This window comes from Musa acuminata, chromosome BXJ3-6 (assembly GCF_036884655.1).
Source record: "Musa acuminata AAA Group cultivar baxijiao chromosome BXJ3-6, Cavendish_Baxijiao_AAA, whole genome shotgun sequence".
NCBI classification, from domain to species: domain Eukaryota; kingdom Viridiplantae; phylum Streptophyta; class Magnoliopsida; order Zingiberales; family Musaceae; genus Musa; species Musa acuminata.
The window spans coordinates 6,542,078-6,567,145 of NC_088354.1; the positions used below are offsets into that span (position 1 = coordinate 6,542,078).

Consider the following 25,068-nt stretch of genomic DNA (forward strand, 5'->3'; position numbering starts at 1 on the left):
CGACAGCCAACCGAATCATAATAAGATCACACTGATACGATTTAGTTAACATCGACATGGATTGTGCTCTCATAGATTCGACTTCGTACTTCCAACAAATCTACGCCGTCCTTTGGTCCATTATTTGAAGTTTAGTTGTGCCACTCGACCTGCAAGTTGAAAACATAGAAGAAATTATCAACATTATTGGAAATAGTAAAGATGAATATTTTGTATGCTTTGTTTCCTCCAAAGACCAAATAAAATGAATGAAACAGAACACTTAGATTCATCACTCACTTTTATGAATGACATTATTTCACCAGTTAAACTGCAGATAAATCCCCATCCACAAACCGACAATACTGATCGATATGATGATAATTAACATGTCTGAATGACACCAGTACAAGAAACCTGTCTGAATCTGTCCTCAGTATCCACTCTATATATTTCATTTCAAAGGTTAAACATCATTGACATAAACTGAGAGGTTATACAGCTCTTTTAACCAACTATTTCTACTGTCCTATTTTTGGAGATATAGTTCGCCAATTATTTCATCTTAAAGTGCATAGTACTAAGCCTGAATAAAGACCAACATTTACAGTGCATCTCATGTCTAAATCTACCAATTAACCAAAAAAACTGTCATTCCTTTGATCCCAACTACCATACTTCTTTAACTCCTCTATCCCTGAGGAGCAGGCGCGTTGCCTGATGGCATTCTTTGTCTGCGACACCTTCTTGTTGTCCTTCCCCATGCCATTATGTTTCTCCCATCATTTTCTAACTCGGAGTGAATAGGCTGCGTTCGAGGGGGACTGTCTGTAACCTCCACGGCGGTGATGGCCAAGTCTCTCGGCCGCCTCCTCCCCCTTGTTTGGAAACTGGCACTGTTTTGGCACGTGCTCCTAGCGGAGCTAATTTGCCATGACTTGCCTGATCTTGTCACCCCTCCAAGAGCCTGAAGATCCTCAGTCACTTCATGCCTTGACAGGGATGCAAGTGCTGGTAGGACATCTTTCTGGAAATCTCTCCTCTGCCTTCTTCTTCTTGCCTGGCCCCTACGAGGCTTGGTGAGAAGAAATGCGGCCATGGACTTCTCATCCTCTGGCTTTTCTTGTCGACATGGTTTGCAACAATATTCATCTGCCTTGAGTTCTTCAAGCTTCAATGTCATTGACTCGAAGACATCCAATCCATCATCTTCTGAAGCATCACAGTTGCCTTCTCCACTTCCTTTTGACTCTGCATCGTGTGTAACCAACTCTGCCAACATGTACAAGGAATCACATGAGGACGGAGCAAAGGGGTGACATGCGACCTTATCTGAATCTTTATGTACATTCATTGACATGGAAACAATAGCATCTGCTGCCAGTATGACATGAGGATCTTGAGAGGATATCTTCTCTTGTGATATTTCAACTGTTGTCTTTGAGTAATTAATATCTACAAGCTTGGCCCCGGAAAATGTATTTTCTTCTTCCAGTTCATCAGCTGGTGCTTCCAAATCAATTTTGCATGTTGGTTTGCCAGCAACTCTTGGCCAAGGAAATGATGGTGGAATCTGTGTCTCACCTTCAGCTGACATTCTAAACGACTGAGGATCAATGATAGGCGTTAGATCAGAGTTCAGATTGATGTCGTTTCTTAAACCTGGATAGAAATTTCTGCCTGCCTTTCCTTTTCCGTAGTCCTTTGCATCATCAGCTAGAGAGTGTACATCGTATGAAATAGAATTTGAGTAGCTGAAATTCCTACAGGAGTTCTCAGGTAGGCAAAAAATTCTTTTACTATTCAAGCTGTCAGATGTTTGGCTCGTTTGAATTCTGCTTTCCTTGATGTCGAATGATGGCAAAGGTTGCTTTGCGGCAAAAATGGAAGGACCTTCGTCCTTGACTCCTTCTGTAAACTCAGTAAAAATTAGCTGAGAATAATCCCTACTGAATTGCAGATCTAATCGAGTGTCACATTCTTTTATGCCAGTAGAACCACTGGGAGATGGCTTTTCTCTATGCCAAATTATGCCCTTGGATGATTCATGATGCTTCCTGATTAAATTTTGCCGATCAGTGAGATCACTTTGGCTGCAACAAAGGATAGCCTGGTTCGATTGCACATCCTTAGCATACTTAACATCTACGAAGTGCAAACTCTTTAAGCACTTCCGGGGTTCATGGATTTCAGAGTTTGCATATTCTGAAGTATCACTGTTGTTACCAAGGCTTTGCATCCTTAGGTTACAGGGTAAAAGGTGGGTTCCAGTTAAAGAAGTAGAATTCATTTGGCTACCATGATGAAGGCCGTTCACATTGGATGAGAATTTATTATCAAGTCTCAACTGTGGTTGCAGATCCACATTGCATGGTACTTTCTCACAACCAACATTGTTGCTTTGTTTAACTGCATTATAACTCTTGCTCTGTCCATTCAACATTGAAGATGCACTAGAACCTGGAAGTGCTTGAACTGCAATGGGAATGTGGCTTTCTTGAGTTGTATCAAGTGTCAACTTTATTGATCCGCATGACAATGGAAACTTCTCATTAAATAGGCCAGAATTGTAGGAACTCACAGCAATTCTACTTTGTCCTGTGAAAAACCAGACAGTGAGTTATATATCAGATCCTGAGGAGAACTAGCACATAAACAAAGGTCGCAAAGAGCTAAAAATAGATATGCAACAGAAATTTGACTGATTAAAAAAATAGATGTATATGACTTGAATGCTTGGTAGAGTGGACTATAGTAAAGAGTTCAAAAAATAAATCTAGTATGTGCAAGAAATATCATCAACAAAGAAACATTCAGATAACATATTAAGCCAATCCATGAATATTGCTGCCGTCTAAGATGTAAGAACTTTCTGCCGTTAATGAATTGCATCTCTATAGACAAATAAAAGGTTCATGAGTTCAAGAATATCAGCCATTGATCTTACCACAATTGTTGTGTAACACTTGTTGTTCCTGTCCTTTATCAGCTCTGTCTACATTGAGGTAACTTGAGCTAACCACTTGATCACCATGTTTGTCCATGAAAGGATTTGTATGCGGAGAACTAGTTTTTGATCTCATTGTTGTCCAAGGCTTTTGAAGTTGTTTGGAGTCCACATTCAAACCATTGAATTTACAACTACCTGAACCTACGGTCCCTCTCTCACATGAATCTTCAGTAGGCTCATTCAGATCAGCAAAACTGTGAATGGGTAGACCATTTCTTGAATGCAGATTTAATTTTAGAGCACCTTTTCCAAAGCCAGGAACCTCAACACTGCCAAGAGACAACTTTACCTCATTGTCAGCATCGATGCCATGAATCATGTTAATAGTCTCAGCAGCCATAGCACATGGCTCAACATCAATTTTACCCTCTGTATGTTTTGTGTCTTCATTTTCAATATAAGCATCAGCAGGAAGGTGAAGGTCCAGAATTCTTCTAGGAAATCCACTGAGCTTAGCCTCCTTTGGTCTGTCATCCTTAACAAACCCTCCATTTTTAGCTGAAATTGAATTGCATTGTGTTGCACTTTCTTCGAGAAAATTTAAGAAGTTTCTCCTGTCATCAACATCTGTAACATTTGCTGTACTCTGACAAGTGCTTAGTAGAGGTGGGGGAGGTAAATGCCATACACTTTCGCTAAATTCAGGATGCATCTGATGAGATGCAAACATACTTGACCTAGATATCACCATTGGTCCAGAAAATTCATTCAGGTTTTTTTTCTTAAAGTCATGCATCAACTCCTTTTGTGTTCTATAAAGACGATGTAGCTCAAAAACCTGAATCATAGAATACAACTTGAGTATTAAAAAAATGGATCCAAATTTTCACGAAAAGCAATGGTAAATGTTGAATTTTCTGCCCTGACAAGGGCCAATGCTGTAATTTAAATCGAAAAAGAATTTGTCCTGGGAATGGGACAAAAAAAATCATTTTGTCCTGTGATGAATAGTTGCAGTAACTTATACAGAAAAGGAAAATACTCCCTATTCTTCAAACTATTATAATGATAGCCTTTTTATTTAAAGGGTCTCTACTGGACGATAAAAGGTTGCATATTGTAGTATCCATCAAATGCATTGTACTCCCAGCACGTGCACATCCAAAAAGATAATGCCTCAGTTTTAATACTGAGTTGCAACTATGATTTATTTTGATGTAAAAACAAACCTGTCTCTGGAATATAGCTTCATGTTCCAGCATTGTCCGCTTCAACATTTCTTTGTCATAGTCTAACCAGCTACTAACTCCCCTTAGTTTGAAATTATTGTGCATTTGCCTGCTGAATGTTTTATCTTCAGAAAAACGAGACCAACTGTAGTTTGCATCCTCATGTAGATCACTTATTGGATATCCTGGAAGATAGCTTTTACACTGCACCTTTGTTCCCATTCCCTATGAAAATCCCAAGTGTAAGAGTTGAAACAGGAATTATAAAAAGAAAGTCTAAAGGGACTAATTCTTCAATCCTACCAACTATACACTGGAGATCTACAAATTTCAAGAACAAAATTGCTTGTATCATAGTGATAAGATGCATGAGTGAAATTTTCATCTTGTATAGTTGTATTCATGTAAAAAAATATGACATTAAACCAAGATTGTGAGAATCTCATTTTTCTAGAAGATCTTCAGTAACAGGGAGCATAGTGCCATATGCTTGAACAAAAAGAGTCTGGATGCTTAAGAATTATAGCGATAGATCAAGAAGATACCATCTTTATGATCCAAAATATTCCTTTCAGAACGCAGAATATGGAATTACTGAAAGAGCAACTAAGAATGAAATAATGTGATTGGTGACACGTCCCCATCCATGACTATAATATTAATTTTCAGAAGTTGGTAGATTACACAAAAAGCATCCCATATAACTCAGTTCTCGAACCTTCTTGTTGCACGAAAAATGCACCAGATTCAAAACTCTACTAATTGAAGGGTACTGATTCATGCAAATTTCTTTTAAACTCACCCAAATGAAATATTAAATGAGGAACCGTAGCTTTTAGTGAAAGGAAGTTAGTGTTGAGTCAACTCATTTGATTAATATGAACTTCACATCAGTGTGTGTTGATGAAGTCTACCTCACATAATTTTTAAGTTACATTTCAGTATTTCACTTGACAGCTTTTCTGGTGGAAGAGCATGTCTGAACTTTTTAATAGCTTTTGCACTATTATATTACATGAGGAAAAAGCTCCGAAAGATGTTGTCAATGTTGTTAAGTTCCACCAACAGACTTGGACTATGATTATCCAGGATTGCTCTGTGATTGGCAAACTCCATCTGATAAATGCTATTTTATGGGTTAAAATGATATCTTCTGGACATCTCCAGATGGATCTTTGGACATAAAGCATTCCTATTGACAGTTTCAATAGCACGCACTATTAGTCTATTAGCAATGCTATTACAAGTGAGATCAAGTCAGAGAGCAGATAAGGGAACTTTGTCTTAGAACACAATTCAAATTACCAGCAATAGTGGCACTCACAGTAGAAAGTATCCAGCAAAGCAACTACCGGTAGCTTCACTACTTCTAGAACTTGCACATCACCTATAACTATTTTCCGCAAAGCTTAGAACTTTTATATGCTCCATGCCTGGGAAGATGACCTTGGTTTGTTTGCTATTTTGCCTGCAAAAGTGCTGCCAGGCAATCACATGTTAGAAGTATATCATGTACAAATGGATGTTTAATTTTACACAATCGGGAATGCTATAAAGAAGTTGAGAGCGTGCTTGCCAATCAACTTCTATACCAACTTGCAACATAAGCATTGAGTGGTTACCCAGGTTCATAAATCAAATTGAGATCATCGATCTAAACAGTTTGGCGAGCAATAATTTGTTGAAGAGTCGAATCAGAAGAAAACACAATTAATAAAATCCTACGGAATAACAGTTTAAAGGTAGTTCATTTATGATTCATTATAATCATAGCTAAAAATATCTACATGGAGAAGGCAACTGATGAGAAACAAGTGACATGTCTCTCGATGACGAAAAATGAAATGAAGCAATTATCTAACTCAAAAATCCAATTGACTCTATCAAACAAGCACAAGTGTTTATACGACAGCTAAAGCTTTGCCGAATTGGCAACACCTTGTGCCCATGACTGTGTTTTATACAACCACAGAAATTAATTTCAACAATGAAAATACAAGCACATTCACATATGCATGTCCAAAGCCAGTCGAAAAGAACGAACAACTTTGGATGTGGGGTGATTTCGTATGAGCATATTAACAACAGCAGCAAGAAAAATTCCATCTTTCGGCATTAATTTCAAACTTTCAACAATGCCCTGAGACAATTTACTGTTTGTGAGAGAGAAGAATTTGTCTTGCAAAATTTAACAAAGTCAAGAACGTTGACCAGGTTCTCATCATTCATCAAACTAAACGAAGACCAGAACACGGTCAACTCAATGGTACACCTTCTTCCATTACCAATACGGCAATAAAAAATTTGGACTTCCACCATGCTGGGGAATGCTAGGTCTTCAATTTTGTCATGGAACCGAAATCTCCATTTATCCATGGCGGTGATGTATCCTAAGCAACAGGTTAGCAGCAAAATACTGCTCATGAATATTGTCATGGAAACAGGGAATTAAAGAAATCTAGAATAAATGTGTAATCTTACAAATCGGGTTAATCTTTACACGGCATAATTTAAGCTATCAGATCTAAACAAAATCTGCTGGAAACCACGATTCTGGTCAAAATCTAAGTGCTTTATTTACCATAATGAGAAGATAGTCAAACAAAACCTGAAACGAGATCCCCAGATGAGGAGATCAAAGCTCTCCATCTAAAGCCAGAACATGTATCACAAAATGCAAGTCCGCAATCCATCGAAGCATCCGAGGAACTACGAAAGAAAGGAACATCGATAGCTAAGAATGCCAAAAGAATGAACTTTTCGCTCCCGAAACAGACATATAAGAAGCGAGCGACACACGAAACATCCCCCCAAAGCCAAAATTTTCGCCTTTACGAAACAATTCGATAGGAAAATCTCAGACAAGAAAGCCAAACCCAATATCCACACAAACAAAAAGTTATGCAGCCCAAGCGACGCAAATTTACCTGTGTAACCGATAAAGTGGCGGTCAATCCGGAAAGGAAAGAGAGAGAAGGAGAGGCAGGAGCGAAGGAATAGATCAAGAAGCAGTGGTGAAGACCATTTGAAGAAAAAGAGGCTACAGATCTTCATCAAGGTGGAAGGCACATCAGAGAGAGAGAGAGAGAGAAGAAAAGTCTGAGACTTGGGAGGACAGAGAGATCCAAGATAAGGAAATCTCCACCATGAATAAACGACCTTCCAGGCACAGGGACAGGAAACTTGTCAACCTCTGGTCTCACTGACTCTCTCTCTCTCTCTCTCTCTCTCTCTCTCATATTATATGTGTGTGTGTATATATATATATATATATATATATATTGTATTTTCTCACCTACAAAATATTCTTTTTTTCTTGTGGAAACTCACAATATCTTTGTAATAAATAGTTTTCGAGTTTGGATTCCGTTCTCTCTCCCATCATCGGTGTTTCCTGCTGCTGAGAACAGTGAGGAAGAATAAAAAAGAAAGCAAGAAAAATGCAGCCAAAGCTGTTTGTCTTTGTGTTTGGCTGCAAAAAAGGGACAGCACCAGAACTCAAATCTAAACAACCAGCCTTCTTCTTATTGCTTATTTTATTGTACTATCTTATGACTCTCATGGGTATGCAGATTTGGACAGATTTGAGCTGTGGGGTGGGGGGCCAATGAGGGAGAAGGGGCGGGGGGTGTCATGGGACTTACAAAAGTTGGTGGCAATGCCACTCCACTCGAGGATTATTACCAGAATGGGAATTGGATTGACTCATGTGCCCCTCTCTCTCTCTCTCTCTCTCTCATTGTGAGAGGAGACCTTTGATTCATCCGAAAAGATTTGAGGGAATAGCAGACAAAAACAAGGGGTGGGGGGAATAAGATTTTGCTCCTAATGACAAGTTCAGATGGGTGAGGGGTTAGGTCTGCTTGGAATGGGAAGCTGCTTGGCCAAGAGATAAAAGGAACAAAGCTGTTAGGTGGGCCTTTCATGGAAATTGATGATGTTGCTGAAACTAAAGTATTATGCTTTATATATCATCTCAGATTCTTGAAATCCTCTGAAAAGCCAAGCATTGTGAGTGGGATTGACTACAATCTTTTGATCCTGTATGGCATAAGATGGTAGATCAGATAAGAATGGATTAATTATAGATCTTTAACTGCTAAAAATATGTTTCACACTTCATGTCTCAGTTAGAGTCATGCAGAATGCATGAACCTTTCTCTCTCCAAACCATTGTGTGGTCAAGGAGAATCATGGTTGGATTTAAAGATGCTCTGAAACTACTGTATTACTGCTCAAGGACTGGCCAGAATTAACTTTTATGAGGAAGTAGAAAATATGGTAGATTTAGCCACCACCATCACCACCACCACCACCCCCCCCCCCCCCCCACACACACACACAAGAGAGAGAGAGAGAGAGAGAGAGAGAGAGCTTTGATTACATGGGACAGCTTGGAAAGCTCAAGTTGTCATTCCTTTTGGTGCATGAAGGACTCAGATCATTGAGGTGTTATCTCTGGCACCCTTGTGGTGAAAGCAACCAGTCTTTGGACAGGCATTCTTTAGCTGTTGCAGGTGGAAGAGGACTTCCAGCTCTCACCCACTCTACCACTATTTTCCTTGGAGAAGGTGGAGATTCAAGATTGAGGTTCGCAAGAGGACAAGGCTTCCAAAAACCATGAAGAAAGAAGAGGATAAGCATCAGTGACATCAAGCATCTTCTTGTTGTATTTGAAGCTTACCGAATATGTAGAACATCACCATTCAATCACACTGAGGAAAAGAACATTTATGTCAATTCATTGCATACAAATCTGCAAATACCTGCAATTCTGTAGCACTATTACAATATCCTTGGGGCCATATGCAATCAATCCACAGCTCTTCCTCAAAGAAAAAGTACAGATGCAGATACAAATGGAGTTTTCCATCTCGGAGGACCAACAAGATTAGCTCGGATATCGAGTTCTCTCTGCAATTCCAACAGATTTCTCTTCGGAACAGTTCATTTTTGTCTTGCTCACAGGCATCAACGATGCACTGATTTCCAATGTCATCATACATTTCTTCCCATTGATTTAGGATTCAAGCTGCTCGATTTCCCTTCAGACCTCCATGTTTAGCTTGCAAGAAGCTTTCCTCCATTGCAGAACAGAAGAAGCAGAACTGCCATTAACCCATCTGTGGATGGCTTACTCCCAAAGCAATCCCAAACCTCACATGCACATGGTTTCTTCCCATGAACACACTTGCTATACCAAGACATGCTTGTTGCGGTGTGTGTAGGGACCCAAAACCTTGCTTTTTTGGATCCCCGACTTGGGTGGAACATCATCTTTATGGGATACTTGAAGAAAGGGATGCACTAACTCCTTTTGGTGCTTTGCTTGATCACATCGAACAGTGTTCGTTCATCTCTTGCAGGACCATACGATTCAGTTCCCCTGGATGCAAATAGTTCTGCAGGACACATCTCAATCATTCTGTGTCCTCCCTTCATCATCTCCATTTCTGCATCTTTTCTTGCCTTCCATATCAGATTCAATCGATCATCACATGATCGACAGATATTTGATTCCACTGCTTCCGATGACTCCTCGAAGAAGGGGAAATGAATCTTAATATGTCGCTAATAATTCTCTCTGGGGCATTTCTGTGATTAAGTTCAAGTCCAGGGGCAACTCCGCCGCCGTTGGGATTTCCGCCGCTGACTCGATCTGCGCCAACGAGTACCGGACTCTGCCGGATGGTTTTGAATGACACGAATACCCCTCGCACTTTACGGTAATTACGAGTCAGTCACGTGAGGATGATGAGATGCTCCCATCTCCTGTGCTATGTACTGTCGGAGACATTCCCCTCGTCGTCGGCAATGGGGTCACGTGAAAAGGACGTGACTTCGAGAGGAGGAAGTGTTTTCCCCGTACCGATCGATGCCTTGTGTGGAAGGAAAAAGCCAAAAGGAGATATGGATACCGAGTTGGGGTAATCCAACTTTCTTGGTCGATCGATGTGTTCTTTCGATGATCGAAACCGATACACTCTACAAATCTGCTCATTTCCTCGAGCAAATGTACCACCAAATCTACGTGAATTGTTGGCGTTGTAGTCGTGTCTCGAACGAGACATTTCCTCAAGCAATGAATCCGATCGTATGCTTATTTGGTTTCATTGAGTTGTGGCCAATATAAAGTAGATGTTTGTAGTGGTAATTCTTGAGACAACACACAGTAAAATCTAACCCATGACGATACTTCCCTCTCGATGCTCACAAAGTGTCACTCGTTAAAGATGGTATTCAACTTGATAGAAATTTCCGAGACATCAGATGATGATGCTACATGCTTTAGGGGAAGAGAGAGAGAGAGAGAGAGAGAGAGAGAGAGAGAGAGAGAGTATGTGTGCAGGCTTCCTATCCCAAAAGGCTACGAACATGATCCACAGCCTGTTCTTTGGACTGTCTGTGGGAGCTCCATGCCGGCGAGAAGGTGCAAGGAATGGGGCAAGTGGTTGGCACAACATCACCTCACCTCGCAGGAAGAAGGAATGTGAGAGAGGGAGGTGTTTGGGGGATTGTCGTTGCTCGCCTTCCCTTTCGTGAAGGGTAGACATGATTGATATGGAGGTGGAACAGGAGTTGGTAACACCTCTCTCTCCCTCTCTCTCTCTCTCTATCAGCCAAATCCATGGTCATGGATGGAAGATTATGTTCATTAATTCATACATGATAAGATTCAAACTGATCATAAAAAAGAAGAAATCAAGAGAGAGAGAGTAGTGGCATCATTAGCCACACAATTTTCAATCAAAATTGATGAAAAATGAAGATTTATCTTGGAAATGGACCGAATCCATGAACAATATAAAAATTCTACTCATCATTCTCCTAATCTCTCAATCTCACATGTCACAAAGTATATTATATGGAAGGATCATATTCTCACTAATCCACCGGAATTTCTCATCATAAAAGCATCATAAAGTTGAAATTAGTATTCCCTCAACATGTTTCTTTTATATTTGATTACATTCATCCTAATAGTATCTTTTAGTGATATACCAATCACTTAATTTAGTTCACCATGCATTCATCCTCATCATAATCTATCACTATCTCATACTTGGTTTGTATTTGTGTCGTCCAAAATCTAATTTATTTCCATCCCATTTATTTAGATCAAATATGATTTTAAATTTAGTACTAATATATTATCTTTTGTGTGTGTATATATATATATATATATATATATATATATATATATATATATATATATATATATATATATATATATATATATATATATATATACATACATACGCACACCATTGTGCGAGAAGGAGAAGCTCGAGCTCGCCACCATGGAGCTGGGCATGTCGGTGCTCGCTCTGGTGCGACTTGGCAGCCTCTCACCGGATTCAGACAGCTGCACATGTCGGACATGTGGTAGTGGTTGGCACAGGCGCTCGCAAGCGAGAAAGGTTAGTGAGAGATTCCAGTCCTCCTCAACCTCCTCCTCCGTTGGGAATCAGGCCTAGGGTTTCTGCTTTCTTATGATTATGGTTAGGTAAGACATCTCATTCATGGAGCATCTGTGCTTCCACTTGTGGAGAAAGAGACGGGCTGCCAACCCCTCTTCTGCGTTGCATTAATGCCTCCTCATTGCAGCACCGCCACCTATTTCTTTTGTTTCCATTCTTCTTCTTCCTCCTCCCAAGCAAGAATTAACACACGAAAAGGCATGCTATGATGATGTATAGAAGAAGAAAAAACCTTTTTTGATGCCTAATGTCATCATTTTCATCCATGTAAAACATGAATTTGCAAGATTTTTAGACATTTTAGACACTTTCTGAATTATGCTTACAAACTCATTATACTGTGACAAATCTGAAAACTTTTTTTTTATATATTTAAGTAGGTATATTGCTTTGTAAAACAGTTTGTGGTGTATATTAGACTCGAAATGATTATGATTATGACTTGTTGTGCTTGTACAAACTCATTATTGTCATCATCATTTATTAGTTTACTGTTTACTCTTTTTTCTGCATTTATTTGCATCTAAATTAGAGGAAATTTATGCCACTTCACTGCATCTAAATTAGAGGAAATTACATGAATATAGCTGAAGGCCTACATAGATGAACACCCACCTATCTGAGTTCACTTGGTTTGTGGAAATGCTTTATCTTGGTTGGGATAATAATAAGAGTCCTTTTTTGCTAATTATTTCCTTTTGTCTAGCATTACTTCTTGTATGTTAAAGCTCATGATGCATGGAAAATAATGTCAGGTGAGCTCTCAGTGCATTAACTACAACAGCAGTTTGAATTGCAAGTGTTAACATTGGATATTCTTAGTTTTTTTGTTATACATTATTTTCTGTTTGTTGATTCAGTAGAAAAATTTTAGAAAACAGAATCAAGTGCTCGATTTGCTAAGAGAAAAAACACACACGATAAAGAAACATGAAACATGAATTCACTTTTTGGATTTGTTGTCCTTGTTTCGAAGTGAAAAAGCAAAGTGTGTTTCTTTAAGAGCAGTGAGCTTATATCCTAAGATTATAGTATCATACATCAAATCTATAAAATATTAAATGAGAAGTGGAAAACTGATTTCTATATAATGATAATTGTGATTTTTTGTAACAACTTTAGCAAGTCATTAGCTTCTCCATAGTTATAGAGATACAGAAAATTAAAGCATTTTTTTACGAGGTTTTTCCTCATTAAGATTTCCAATTTTTGTTTCGAGAAACAAAAAAGAAAGAAACAATGCCCGACTGGCTTAAAGTTGTGGCAGAAACATTTCCTTCACTGACCAGGAAAAAGACATTGCATGTATAGGACAATACATTTGCTGGAGGCAGCTGTTCTGGCGCAGCGAATGCATGCATCATCTAATCCCCTCGAAAGAAATATTCCTGTTCCTTTTTCCCCCTTTTTCTTTTTCTTCTTTTGAGGTAGGCGCCGCTTTATAGTCCCTATCTCTCTCCTGCCAGTGGCTCCGTCTCTGTTCTTCTGCGCAGCGGCTCGGAGAAGAGGGAAAGGTCTCTGTATTTCCTCTGAAAGAGAGGGGGGAGGAAATGGACAAAGCGCTGAAGAAAGTTGCGAGCTTTTCCATACCCAAGAAAGCCAAAGAGGAGATCTCCTCCATCGGCGAAGATCTCTCTGTAAGCAGATCCCCTTGGATTTTCTCTTGGAGTTTCATTCTTTACTCTTCGGTTTCCTGCGATCTTTCAAGACTCGTTTAGGACTGTAAGATATGATAAAGATGACATTTTGATTCAGATTTATTGATGTAATGTGCAAGGAGGGGAGGAGTGTGATGAAAACCCAGGTCATTATTAAGCCCCACTGATCCATTTTTGTGCGGTGGATCAAATCTAGTAGTGTCCGGTTGATGGAAAGGTGGAACTTTTAGGTCATCTCGTGTATGAGCATGTTATCATACGAGTGTGAAGCAATCTAGATCTAAAATGCTGTTCGATTGGCACTCCCATCAAATTTTGCCTTGTCTTTTCTTCGTATAGGCAATGGAAAAATTGAATGCCCGCCTACATTACTATGTTTATGATCTTCTGCTGATAAGTTTCTTATGGTGGCTGACAGCGCTTTTCGAGCACTGTGGAGGAGAAGGCCAAGTGGATCTTTGAAAAGCTGAAAGGTGTGAATTGCTATTCCATTAATTTTGTCATCAATTGTTAATTCCCTTTGCTCATAACTTGATTTGTCTTCTTGTTTCCGTATATTTTGTTGAGGAAATTCCATTTTCCTTATTGCGCTTGTTACTTCTAAGAAACTTAGTTCTTCACCTCTGACATAATTTTCTCTCTTTATCTCCTTTAATGTCTGCCTTATTGATGGCTTAAATCTGTCAATAGCAATTAAACTGTTTTAATTATCCATGTAATTTAGTATGCATGTTAAGTAAATGAGTTTCTTACTGTCGACTTCTGTGACCAACCACATAAGCCTTTTTTCTTGCCACCAAAATCCCTCATAAATATACTTCAGCTTTTATGTGGGCTTCTGAAATATGTTCATTTATTTCTTAAGCTTTTAATCAGACTGATTGTCTAAAGAAATTCTTTAAGTTGCTTTGGAGTAAGAAAAATTTATCGCACAGAATCTTTAAAGCAACATCCACTGCAGGGAGCTTATTAACTGAAGGATCGGGCCTCATCTAAACTTTGCTTAAGGTTGATGGAACCTTACATATTTAACTTATTTTCCTAATTTGTTTGGCTTCGAGTTGAATAATTTAAAAGTGTTTATGAACTTCTAAAATTGGTAAAGCTTCATAAACTTCTCAGTTATGCTATACCTACTCACAACAATCCCACAGACACTTCTTTCTATGTAATAAATGCATGACATCATCCATTGGCTAAGATCTGATACCTATGTGCACACATGTATTATGCATTTAGAGCTTGGGAGTTATTTATATTGGAGTTCTGTGTGTTCCAACATGAAACACTCATTTCCATGTTGGTAACATCAAATCCAGGAATTTTAGTTTCTACAAGTGGCTTATCTAGATTTTTCTTGGAATTGATCACCAAAGATTGTTGTCCTGCAACATTTGTGGTTATAAACAAATCTTGTTTCTTCTGTATTGTTATCGATCAGCATACGGCGCTTCTTGGCAACTCTCTTTTGCTTTAGAGATGGAGTGACCCGACGTTCTCACAGTTTCTTTTTCTTCGATGATTACACTAGCTATTTTCTCATATATGCTTTACTCAACAATCAGGTTGTTGCGTTATTAATAGCAATGGATTCTTTTGGATTGTTATATCAAGCCGATACTTTACTTTCTGTGCATGACCACTATCACCACCACAGTTCCAGTATCCCAGTAGTGCACACATTAGAGCAATGCCATGGAATGACTATATGACTACTTGGATGGCTGAGCTCATTTTCATCTCAATGTTTGTCATGGTTCTATGTAATTGATCTTATCAACCACCGATATATAGCCTCATTTTGCGGTTAAAATCATCAACTTAAAACGTGCATTTCACTTGAAATTTGCTGCTTTCTGAATGTTTGATATTTCACCAAGTTTTTGTTGATTTTTAAAAGTTGGTTAAGCTTAATTCTTTGTTGTGTCAACTTGGTGCTCAATCATCGATGTAATTGGTCATCATGCACATCCAACTTCATTTAGTTATCATACAGTCATTGTAGATTTTGCTTCACATCATGAACATGCATTCACAAAATTATTTCAATTGTGCTGCTTGGCACTTTCTTCCACCTCCTAAGAAGGTATCATATTGTTCATAGTTCATGAGCAAGTTTGTTTGTTGAGTTCCTGTAAATTTTGTGATGTCTAATTTGTCTTTGATTGTAGATGATCCTTCAATAAAACATTTACTCGAGGGTAATATAATATGAATGTGCCATGCTGAACTCTGCATTCCAATGGAAAAAATAGATTTGCTACTTCTGCCATATTACATATGCACAATTTGCTGTTGCAAATCATGCTTTTGATGTCATAGCTCTGTTTCCTAATTGCTCCATATCAGACTACATTCACAGACAGGTTCCTGATATCCATCCAAGCAAACTGAGTTTAATGAGTTTAACTCTTTCATCAACTTAATGGTGGTAAAGAGTTTTCTATTTCTTTTTATGCAGGCAAACCATCGAAATCTCTACCAGATCTCCTCCGTGAATATGGGCTACCACAAGGCCTCTTTCCCAGGAACATCATCTGCTACGAGTTTGACGAATCAAAGTCAAAGTTGATTGTTCACCTTCCTTCCACCTGTGAGATCAGCTTCAAAGATTCTTCTGTGTTAAGGTATGCGACTCGGGTCAAGGCGACCTTGTCAAGAGGAAAGTTGTCCGGAATAGAGGGCATGAAGACGAAAGTCCTGGTCTGGGTCAAAGTTACCCAGGTGAGCCTAGAAAGCTACAAGTCCGACAAGGTCTGCTTCATGGCTGGTGTGAAGAAACTAAGACCCAAGGATGCGTATGACATGCCTCGCGATTCTATCACCGTAGAGGAGTTTTGATGTGGCTGCAGATCATCCTATGATTCTTGATTTATGATGTTGGAGGACATGTTTGTCATCATTTACCCATTGCAATGGCTGCAAGTAAAACATAATTGTTTGACCTTATCAAAGGATGCATAGTTTCAGATTGTGGACTTCTGTTTGGTTGATTTCCTCTCTTCTCATCCGCTGTTCCTGTAAATCTTTGGAGCTTAACCTGAAACCATCGAGGATTAGATTCTGAAGTAAGCAGTGTTTGGCATCTAGAACAGCAATATACATCAAGGAAGATGTTGTATTCTGCATTTCCATATGCATTTGCTGCAAAAGGCTGAATCAGTGTTTGTCCTAATCTCAGAATGGTGATGATGGAATAATATAGTCTGTGAATTACTCAATATTTTACATGCTCAAATCTGGTGATGGTGTTCTACTTCTGCATGCCCATATCACTGTAACCTGATGATACATTTACAGGACTGTGCAAGTTATATATAATGATTATTGCTTCCTTCTGTGACACCACAGTGATCGAGCCATGCATACAAGTGGTTACGTAAAGTTTCGAACAAGGGAACAAAATCCAATCCATTGTAGATTACCCGACAAGGATTTTACATGCCCATTACGAAAGAAGATTACGTATAGCATACGGTATATATGCTGTCTCTCTCTCTCTCTCTATATATATATATATATATAGTCGCTAAGACTGTGACCACTGCGGCCTTCAATAAGCATCTTACCCATTGCTGCATATGACGCCGTAGATTTCCCGATTTCGCAACAGTAGAATGAGGCAGAAGGAACTCAGGATGGAAGAGAAATTAGATTCTGACAAGAACCCTTCGCCTACTTTGTTACGTACATATACTCGGACATCATCATAACTACTTTGCGATCTCCACCTTTATTGCGTGCAATAGCTTCCTTCGCGTACTCCGGCCGTGGCCGTCTGCGTACATTCAAACCCTGGTCGTAGATCAACAGCATGACAAGGAAGCGGCGGTGGAACGTGAAGATCGTGGTCGATGGGACATGAGCTTGATCCCACTTGCGTTCCGACGTAACTCACGACTTCGGTCATATCGAAGGAGTCGGCGAGCACGTCCTCCTGTCGGAGCTTACGTCGTGTCTTAAGTCGGGGTCCGAAGCGCCGCTCTCGTTCTCCTGCTATGGCCACTTGAGTTCAGCGCCTATTGCACATAGCAGTGGCATCTATACTTTATGAACCCACGACTCAGAGGAAAAGGAGAAGGCCGAGAAGAGAGGCGACGATGAGTTTGTCGGATATCTCTCTTCGTGATCACGCCGGGCTGATGAACCTACCCGGCGTTTCCGCCGCCGATGACACGTTGCGTTCCCGGTAATCTTAACCTCTACTCTTAAAGAAATCCAAGCAATCTTTATCTCAGCCTTCATCTCTGTTTCCAGGTGGGTGCATAAGATTGTCCGCTGCTGGAGGACCGACGACGATGACGCCTCTGGCAGTGGCGGGGGCGGCGCCGGTTCGGCTGCGGTGGAATGCTACGCCTGCACCCAGGCCGGCGTCCCGGCCTTCCATTCCACCAGCTGCGACCGTGCCCACCCGCTCGAGTGGGAGGCGAACGCGGGGTCGTCGATGATACCCATCCAGCACCACGTGGCCGCCAGGAGACCGACCGAGGGTGCAGGACGGCGGCGGCGACGGCGGCCCGCCTGGGTGTTCGGGCCGGTGCTGGATCCGCGGAGCGGGGGTGTGCAACAGTGGAACCGTGGGCTGCTGCTGGCGCGGGCGGTGGCGCTGGCGGCGGACCCGCTGTTCCTGTACGCTGTGGGGGTGCGGGGGAACCGGGGGTGCGTCGAGGTGGACGGCAGGTACGCGGCGGCGGTGGCGGCTGTGCGCACCTGCGCGGACGCGGCACAGGTAGTTCACGCGTGGGTGCAACTGCGGCTGGCGTACGTGTCGCGGGAGTCGCTGGTGGTGGGGTGCGGCAAGCTAGTCTGGGACCCCAAGGCCATCGCCGCTCACTACCTCCGCTCCGCCACCGCCTTCTGGTTCGACCTCTTCGTCATCCTCCCCATCCCTCAGGTACTCGAACATCATCGCATCCATTAAATTCCTATGCCTCAATCTTCTTCCAACATTTCCTCTGCTGTAATTATCGTGATAGCTATCAACTGCAATCTGCATATAATGCTCCATAAATAATACGCATGCTTGGAGAAACATCGATCGAAAGCAGAATCATATATATATATATATATATATATATATATATATATATATATATATATATATATATATATCCAATAAACGTATCGGATTGAGTGCTGGGGGAAGAACATCATCCCCTCACCCAGATGTATGCACGTACGGCACGCGGAGTCACGTTCGATCTGACACCGTCAGCGATGTAGCGCTGCCATGTACGGAGTAGATTCGCTGTCGTCGGCCGTGATTCCGTTTTCCTTTGGATGTAACTCACGCTCGCCAGAGTAAGTAAATTATAAGACTCTCTCTCATCGTTTCTCGGGCTCGAATGATACCTGTCGACACAACTTAGGTGGTAGAAATGCATTCTCTTAGGATGATCTTTTCGTAAGTTCTATATGTTGGTTTGATGACTACAATGACGATAACACATGATACAAAACATGGAATATTTTCATGTCTATGTAGTTTTTCTGTTCAATGCTAAAGATCAGGACTGGACAAACTCTACTCATGGAATCTGGGGACAAGTTTGGCCCTCGTATTTTGTGTGATCTTCCATGTCCGTGCAGGTGTTCTTCTGGTTGGTTCTGCCGAGATTGATTAGAGAAGAAGAGATGGAGTCGATAGCAAACATTTTGTTGCTGATACTCTTATTCCAGTTTATTCCCAAGGTTTGCCACAGCATATGCATGATGAGGAGCATGCAGCAGGTCACTGGTTACATCTTTGGAACCATCTGGTGGGGCTTCGCCCTCAATTTGATTGCTTATTTCATTGCCTCTCATGTAAGCAATGAACTAGAAATACTACCGCTTTTGCCTTTTCCTTTTGTGCAGTCATGTTTGATCGATACTAGTGAACTGCTAGATGTGGCATAGATTATTCTGCTACTAAAATGGGTAGATGTTGTGCACTTTGCTGCTAATCTCAGGTTACCGGGGGTTGCTGGTACATTCTTGCAATCCAACGTGTTTCCTCGTGCCTCCAACAGCAATGCCAGAAGAAGAACAACTGTGGCTTTGCATCACTGGCATGCTCCAAGGAAGCTTGTGATCGGCTTCCATTGCCATCTGGGGTGGATCGAGCGTCCTGCTATAATAATGTCACCTCCATCAGAAACCAGAATGGTGTATGCTTCAGTGCCGATGGACCCTTTGCTTACGGTATTTATGATGCGGCTCTCCCTGTTATTTCCAGCAACTCCCTCACTGTCAAGGTTCTCTATCCTATATGTTGGGGCCTCATGACTCTCAGGTAGTCGTTTGGAAGGGAAAAGAAAACAAAAGATCATGAATCATATTCTGCTGAAAGAATTTTGATGCAATGCTTGTTTTTGATACAGCACATTCGGCAACAATCTCGAACCCACAAGTCAATCGCTTGAGGTGATGTTTGGTATTGCAACTGTGTTAGGTGGCCTCATGCTCTTCACCTTGCTGATCGGAAACATTCAGGTAACTACTGCATATAGTTCATGAAATGCGTTCGATATGGGTTCTTTGGATCGACACATGCATAGGATAATACTCGGCGATCAGTGTTCTAACAGCTGTGAGTTAATTTTAGGTGTTCTTGCATGCAGTCATGGCTAGGAAGAGGAAGATGCAGCTGAGGTGCCGAGACATGGAATGGTGGATGAAGCGGAGGCAGCTCCCCTCGCGATTGCGGCAGAGAGTGAGGCAGTACGAACGCCAGAGATGGGCTGCAATGAGAGGGGAGGACGAGGTGGACCTGGTTAAAGACTTGCCGGAAGGGCTGCGGCGAGACATCAGGCGCCATCTCTGCCTTGATCTCATCAAACAGGTAACTCTGGCATTTGGTCTACATGTTGGAGGATCCGAACAGCGTCATTCCATGTGTGACGAATCTATCTTTCAGGTGCCTTTGTTCCAAAACTTGGACGATCTCATCCTCGACAACATATGTGACAGAGTTAAGCACATGGTGTTCTCCAAGGACGAAAAGGTACGCTTGCAAAGGGATCCCAACCTGGTGTTCTTCATCGCAGTTTCGCTTACCTTGATCCCAACGTCGGAGCCAGGTGATCCGAGAAGGAGACCCCGTGCAGTGCATGGTCTTCGTCGTCCGCGGGCGCCTGCAGAGCAGCCAACGGCTCAGCAAAGGGGTGGTGGCGACGTGCATGCTGGGCCCTGGAAACTTCCTCGGCGATGAACTCCTCTCCTGGTGCCTTCGCCGTCCCTTCACCGATCGCCTGCCTGCTTCCTCCGCCACCTTTGCGTGCGTCGACCACACCGAGGCCTTCGGATTAGACGCCAACGACCTGCGATACATCACCGAGCACTTCAGATACAAGTTCGCAAACGATCGCCTCAAGAGAACAGCGAGATACTACTCGACCAACTGGAGAACATGGGCGGCCGTGAACATACAGCTCGCTTGGCGGCGCTACAAGACCAAGACAAGAGCGACGAGGGATCAGCCAGCCGAGCTCGGTGACAACGAGCAACGCCTTCGGCTGTACGCTGCCATCTTCATGTCAATCCGACCTCATGATCATCTCGAATAGTTGACTCCTTCGGATCTGCAAGCAAAATAATGCCAATAAATGAAAGAATTAGACAAGAAAGAATAATTTCATGAAGGTTTGCTATATTTTATTTTGGTGGTGGAAAAGGTTAGGAATAAATAAACATTTTAATGAGTTACAAAAGGTATTATATGTTTTTTTAATCTTTTAATTACTGTAATGGTCAGCTTAATTTGAAGAAAATTTAATTTCAAAAAAACAAAAAAAACATTATGAGATTTTATTGTTCTTTGCCAAAGAATCATTTGTTATTTCTGAATTTGATTAACTATCTTAATTTAATTTAATTATATTTCCTTATTTTGATATCACCGCCTTTCTTTTCTTTAATACAATAACCATTTTCTTGGTTCCTTCGATCGGACGGTTTCGATCTGCGTTAAGATCTGTGCTCGGTATGATGGTCTGGGTGCGGCGCTCGATTGGTGGGATTTGTTCGTGTAGTGGACTCACATGGTATCCGCTATGTAAGGATGAGAGAGACGAGTCTTCTCGCTTTTGTCTTGCCTGCTTCCCCCAAGTCCAAAGTATCGAAGTCGGTTCGGAGGCAGCTCTTTTCTGCTGCGATCTCCGTCGAAATCGTCGCCTTGTCACCCGATCTTCGATTGAATCAGATCGTCGGTAAGCTTCAAGCCGCTGTAATTTGGATGAAAATCCTATTATTCCTTCGGAATGATCTGATGTTTTTGATCCCCGTTTCACCTTTTTGTTCCAGAAGGGTCATCTTTTCTTTGCTGCGAGTTCGGGGGAATTGCCTTGTCCTGTATGATGAACGATCTTTGATCGGTCGGAGGGAGGTTGCTGTTTAGGGTTCTTGATTTCGAAAGCGTTCGCTGTTTAGGCTCGGTGGTTCGTTAGGGTTTCTATCCTTTCGGAGGAATCAATTTCCACGAGGGTTTAAAGGTATGATTTTTCTTCCCATCTTTGTACAAAACACTGTTTCGGGCATGGAGATCTGGACTTGTGCTCGTTATCTGTTGATGCTAGTCTATATTGAGCGGGTCGGCGATATTAGTATTTCACATATCTGATGAGAAAACAGTCACTCTTCTTAGTGGTGCTAGAGTATTCATATGCCGTGTAGTACTGATAGGGAATGATTGAAGATTGTCTATTTGACAATCTGGAAAATTTGGTTTGAGTTAAGATCATATGTGCTGATAAAAAGAAAGGCTCAAAACCCCTGCTAAGCTATGCGGGGAAGGCATGTGATAAAATATTCTAGTTACACAATCCTAATAAAATAAAATTCTTTAGTTAAACAACAGTTGATGCTTAAAATGCTAAAATTTGATAGTCTAGCAAGACCGGCTTTTGATCATGTCACTTCATGCCCCTGGTTTTATTATCTTGCAACCACAAAAATTTGTTTCTCCACTCCCTAATGGAAGTACCGTATAAACTACAAACCAGAGATGAGATTTATTATAAGCATGTAAAGACTGTAAAATGCCAAATCCAGCTTTATCATCATTTTACTGTAGAGCAAGTAAATATTCAGCAAGTATCATAATTTGTTATTTTGGGAATATCATATTTTGTTATTGCAAGGATCAATTTGTTATCATGACATGTGATTAAGCTACTATGGTATCTTAGAAGAGTCAAATATTCCCTAGTGTTATTAAATGCTGCCATAATGTACATTATGGGAATGGTTCATGACTAGTACAAGTGATACAAATCAGCTTGGAGCTCTCAGCACATTTGCTCTTTGATATGGTGAAGTTAAAACTTGACATGTAAATTGGATGTGCATCAAAAGATGAGTTTTTGTTACCTAATAATAGGTATAACAAGGAGCCAGCTATATATTATTCTATAACATAACCATTTTTGGCAGAAATATATTTAATTTAAGTGTTCTGTTCTGATTGACAAATCAACCAAGAAGCTTAGACGTGGCATTATTGAAAATCTGATAGTAAGACATCATTTCTAATTTTTGGACAAGCATCTGAGTATGATTGCATCATCTCTATCTTGAGGACTTCTATAACTAGTTCTGGATGTTCTAGTTAATTTTCCTTCATGCTCTATGTAAGTTGTGCAGCTCCTTTATTCTTCCTGGATGACTGTGTTCTGTTGGAAATTACCTTTTTCTCACTTGTTATCATCATCCATAAACAGGAATATGGCTTACGAAGATAAAGCAATGGCCAGTCGAAGCCCTTCACCAAAAATCATTACTCCAAATATCTCAAACTCCATCTGCACAAGTTCAGAGACTGAACCAGTTCAAACACAAAACCAGCAAAGTGGGACCTTGCATGGACCTGTGGCAATCCTTTGGGACATAGAAAATTGCCCAGTCCCAAGTGATGTTCGCCCAGAAGATGTTGCTGGCAACATCCGAATGGCATTACGAGTTCACCCTGTCATTAAAGGAGCTGTGACAATGTTCTCCGCTTATGGAGATTTCAATGCCTTTCCCCGAAGGCTGAGAGAGGGCTGCCAAAGAACTGGGGTTAAACTGGTAGATGTCCCAAATGGTAGAAAAGATGCTGCTGACAAGGCTATCTTGGTTGATATGTTTCTGTTTGCACTAGACAATCAACCACCATCATCTATCATGCTGATTTCAGGGGATGTAGATTTTGCTCCTGCTTTGCATATACTTGGCCAACGTGGGTACACTGTGATCCTTGTAATCCCTGCTGGAGTTGGTGTGTCTTCAGCTCTCAGCAATGCTGGCCGATTTGTTTGGGACTGGCCTAGTGTAGCCCGTGGTGAAGGTTTTGTTCCTGCAAAGGCTTATATGCCCCGCATACCTGATCATGCTGGATGTCTCTCAAATTGCAATATAGGAGCGAACCTAGATTTTCAGAATGAGGAGGAGGCCATTGTTTACAAAGGAGTTTCTCAAAATGAATATGGTGGAGAAAACAATGATCGAGGCTATTGCTACAATTCTAACTCAATGCGCAGAGGACTTGACAGAATTTCATATTCCATGACTGAGTACAGCGGCAGTAACTCAGTAAATGGGCCTTATTTTACTTCATCAAGATCTCAGAGTCTCCCATCTGGCTTAAGTGAAGGTGCAGGGATGGATCAGAATGTCACACAAGAACAAGCATGGTGGGTTCGGCCAGGAGATCTTCAGGGTTTGAAGGGCCAAATAGTGAGGCTGCTTGAGATGTCTGGTGGAAGTATGCCTCTTGTACGGGTTCCTTCAGAGTATCTAAAGTTCTTTGGACGACCACTTTACGTGGCCGAGTATGGAGTCTGTAAGCTGGTCAACCTTATCAGGAAAATGGCTGATGCATTGGTTGTGGTTGGCAAAGGGCACAAAAAGCTGCTATGCCTTCGCAATGCTGCTTATTTTGATGCGAAAAAGTACCCTGGAACATCAGCCTTGGTGAGGAAGGATAAGAAGGGAAAGCAAGTTTTGGAGGAAAACATGGATATCAGCATTTCTCCTCATTCAGGTTGCTCCTCTGATGAGCTTTCTGATGATGGGAAAAATGACGATCCTGCTCTAGGTGCAGCAGATGAATTCGAGGACCAATTTGAAAATGTAAGACACGAAGTACAAGAGCTTCTTGTTTGTTATTCCTGTCCGGTTCCCCTTGGCACATTTGAGGCTCTGTACAAACAGCGATACAAGAAAGACCTCGACTACAGGAGCTATGGGGTGGATAGTCTGGAAGAACTGATGGAGAAGCTGAGAGACATTGTGGAGTTGTGTGTGGATCAAGGTAGCAAGAGAAAATTTCTGGTGCTGAGTTCAGAAAGCTGATAAACGCTCAGAGCTATGCATGGAAATTATACCTGCTGAATCTTCCACCAGAAAGCTGTCCTTGCCTTGTGTGTTAGTAGTATCTGCCTTCTCTTTGCCCCCAACCGTTCAGTAAAGCAATTGTGCGTCCTCACCTGTATGACACCTTTTCTTCAAGTGTCTGTGAAGTGTGTGAAGGCGCAGTAAGTTGCATTTCATGCATGTACTGATGGTAGATGAAGCTCCATATTTACAGCGAGAGCTCCTCTAGTTCTTTTCCTCTTTCTTCAATTCCTTTGTTGGTGCTATTGACAATGTGAAGCGACTGACAAAACAAGTGTATTAACTTCAGATAGATAGGACTGTGAACTTGCATCTCTTTGTGCTCCTTGTGCAGGTTTCCGCCTGTCCACGTTGTCAGCAAGACCGATGCAGGAATCCACACCATGCTGCCTTCTGCTCCACCACTACAGTATCTTCGT

At 41.2% G+C, this 25,068-nt stretch overlaps 4 protein-coding genes across 9 annotated transcripts; 3 read left to right on the plus strand and 1 right to left on the minus strand.

The window, feature by feature from the left end:
- Positions 1 to 397: 397 nt before the first annotated feature.
- LOC103987245 (uncharacterized) lies at positions 398 to 7,367 on the minus strand. Of its 6 annotated transcripts, none has more exons than XM_018828216.2 (6): positions 7,086 to 7,367; positions 6,444 to 6,548; positions 5,483 to 5,637; positions 4,159 to 4,383; positions 2,927 to 3,767; positions 398 to 2,577 (listed from the first exon to the last, which is right to left on the minus strand). In XM_018828216.2, exons 4-6 carry the CDS (start codon positions 4,378 to 4,380, stop codon positions 671 to 673), a joined length of 2,970 nt encoding a protein of 989 aa, XP_018683761.2. In that variant the 5' UTR covers positions 4,381 to 4,383; positions 5,483 to 5,637; positions 6,444 to 6,548; positions 7,086 to 7,367; the 3' UTR covers positions 398 to 670. The 6 variants fall into 6 exon arrangements, with proteins under 6 accessions (XP_018683761.2, XP_018683759.2, XP_009403765.2 ...); XM_018828214.2 differs by having other exon boundaries at positions 6,431 to 6,548; XM_009405490.3 differs by lacking the exon at positions 6,444 to 6,548 and adding an exon at positions 6,767 to 6,867.
- A 4,076-nt stretch (positions 7,368 to 11,443) lies between these two features.
- On the plus strand, positions 11,444 to 16,290 carry LOC135640014 (uncharacterized protein At5g01610-like). Its single transcript, XM_065154087.1, has 4 exons — positions 11,444 to 11,579; positions 13,106 to 13,276; positions 13,716 to 13,770; positions 15,759 to 16,290. The coding sequence occupies exons 1-4, from the start codon at positions 11,460 to 11,462 to the stop codon at positions 16,136 to 16,138; spliced, it is 726 nt and encodes a 241-aa protein (XP_065010159.1). The 5' UTR covers positions 11,444 to 11,459; the 3' UTR covers positions 16,139 to 16,290.
- Positions 16,291 to 17,353: 1,063 nt separating this feature from the next.
- Positions 17,354 to 20,966, plus strand: LOC135639739 (cyclic nucleotide-gated ion channel 2-like). Its single transcript, XM_065153615.1, has 8 exons — positions 17,354 to 17,486; positions 17,555 to 18,191; positions 18,887 to 19,102; positions 19,249 to 19,571; positions 19,660 to 19,771; positions 19,884 to 20,120; positions 20,196 to 20,282; positions 20,359 to 20,966. Exons 1-8 carry the CDS (start codon positions 17,398 to 17,400, stop codon positions 20,842 to 20,844), a joined length of 2,187 nt encoding a protein of 728 aa, XP_065009687.1. The 5' UTR covers positions 17,354 to 17,397; the 3' UTR covers positions 20,845 to 20,966.
- Positions 20,967 to 21,348: 382 nt separating this feature from the next.
- On the plus strand, positions 21,349 to 24,961 carry LOC103987247 (uncharacterized). The gene is made up of 3 exons (XM_009405495.3): positions 21,349 to 21,486; positions 21,581 to 21,768; positions 22,996 to 24,961. The coding sequence occupies exon 3, from the start codon at positions 23,000 to 23,002 to the stop codon at positions 24,605 to 24,607; it is 1,608 nt and encodes a 535-aa protein (XP_009403770.1). The 5' UTR covers positions 21,349 to 21,486; positions 21,581 to 21,768; positions 22,996 to 22,999; the 3' UTR covers positions 24,608 to 24,961.
- Positions 24,962 to 25,068: the final 107 nt, after the last annotated feature.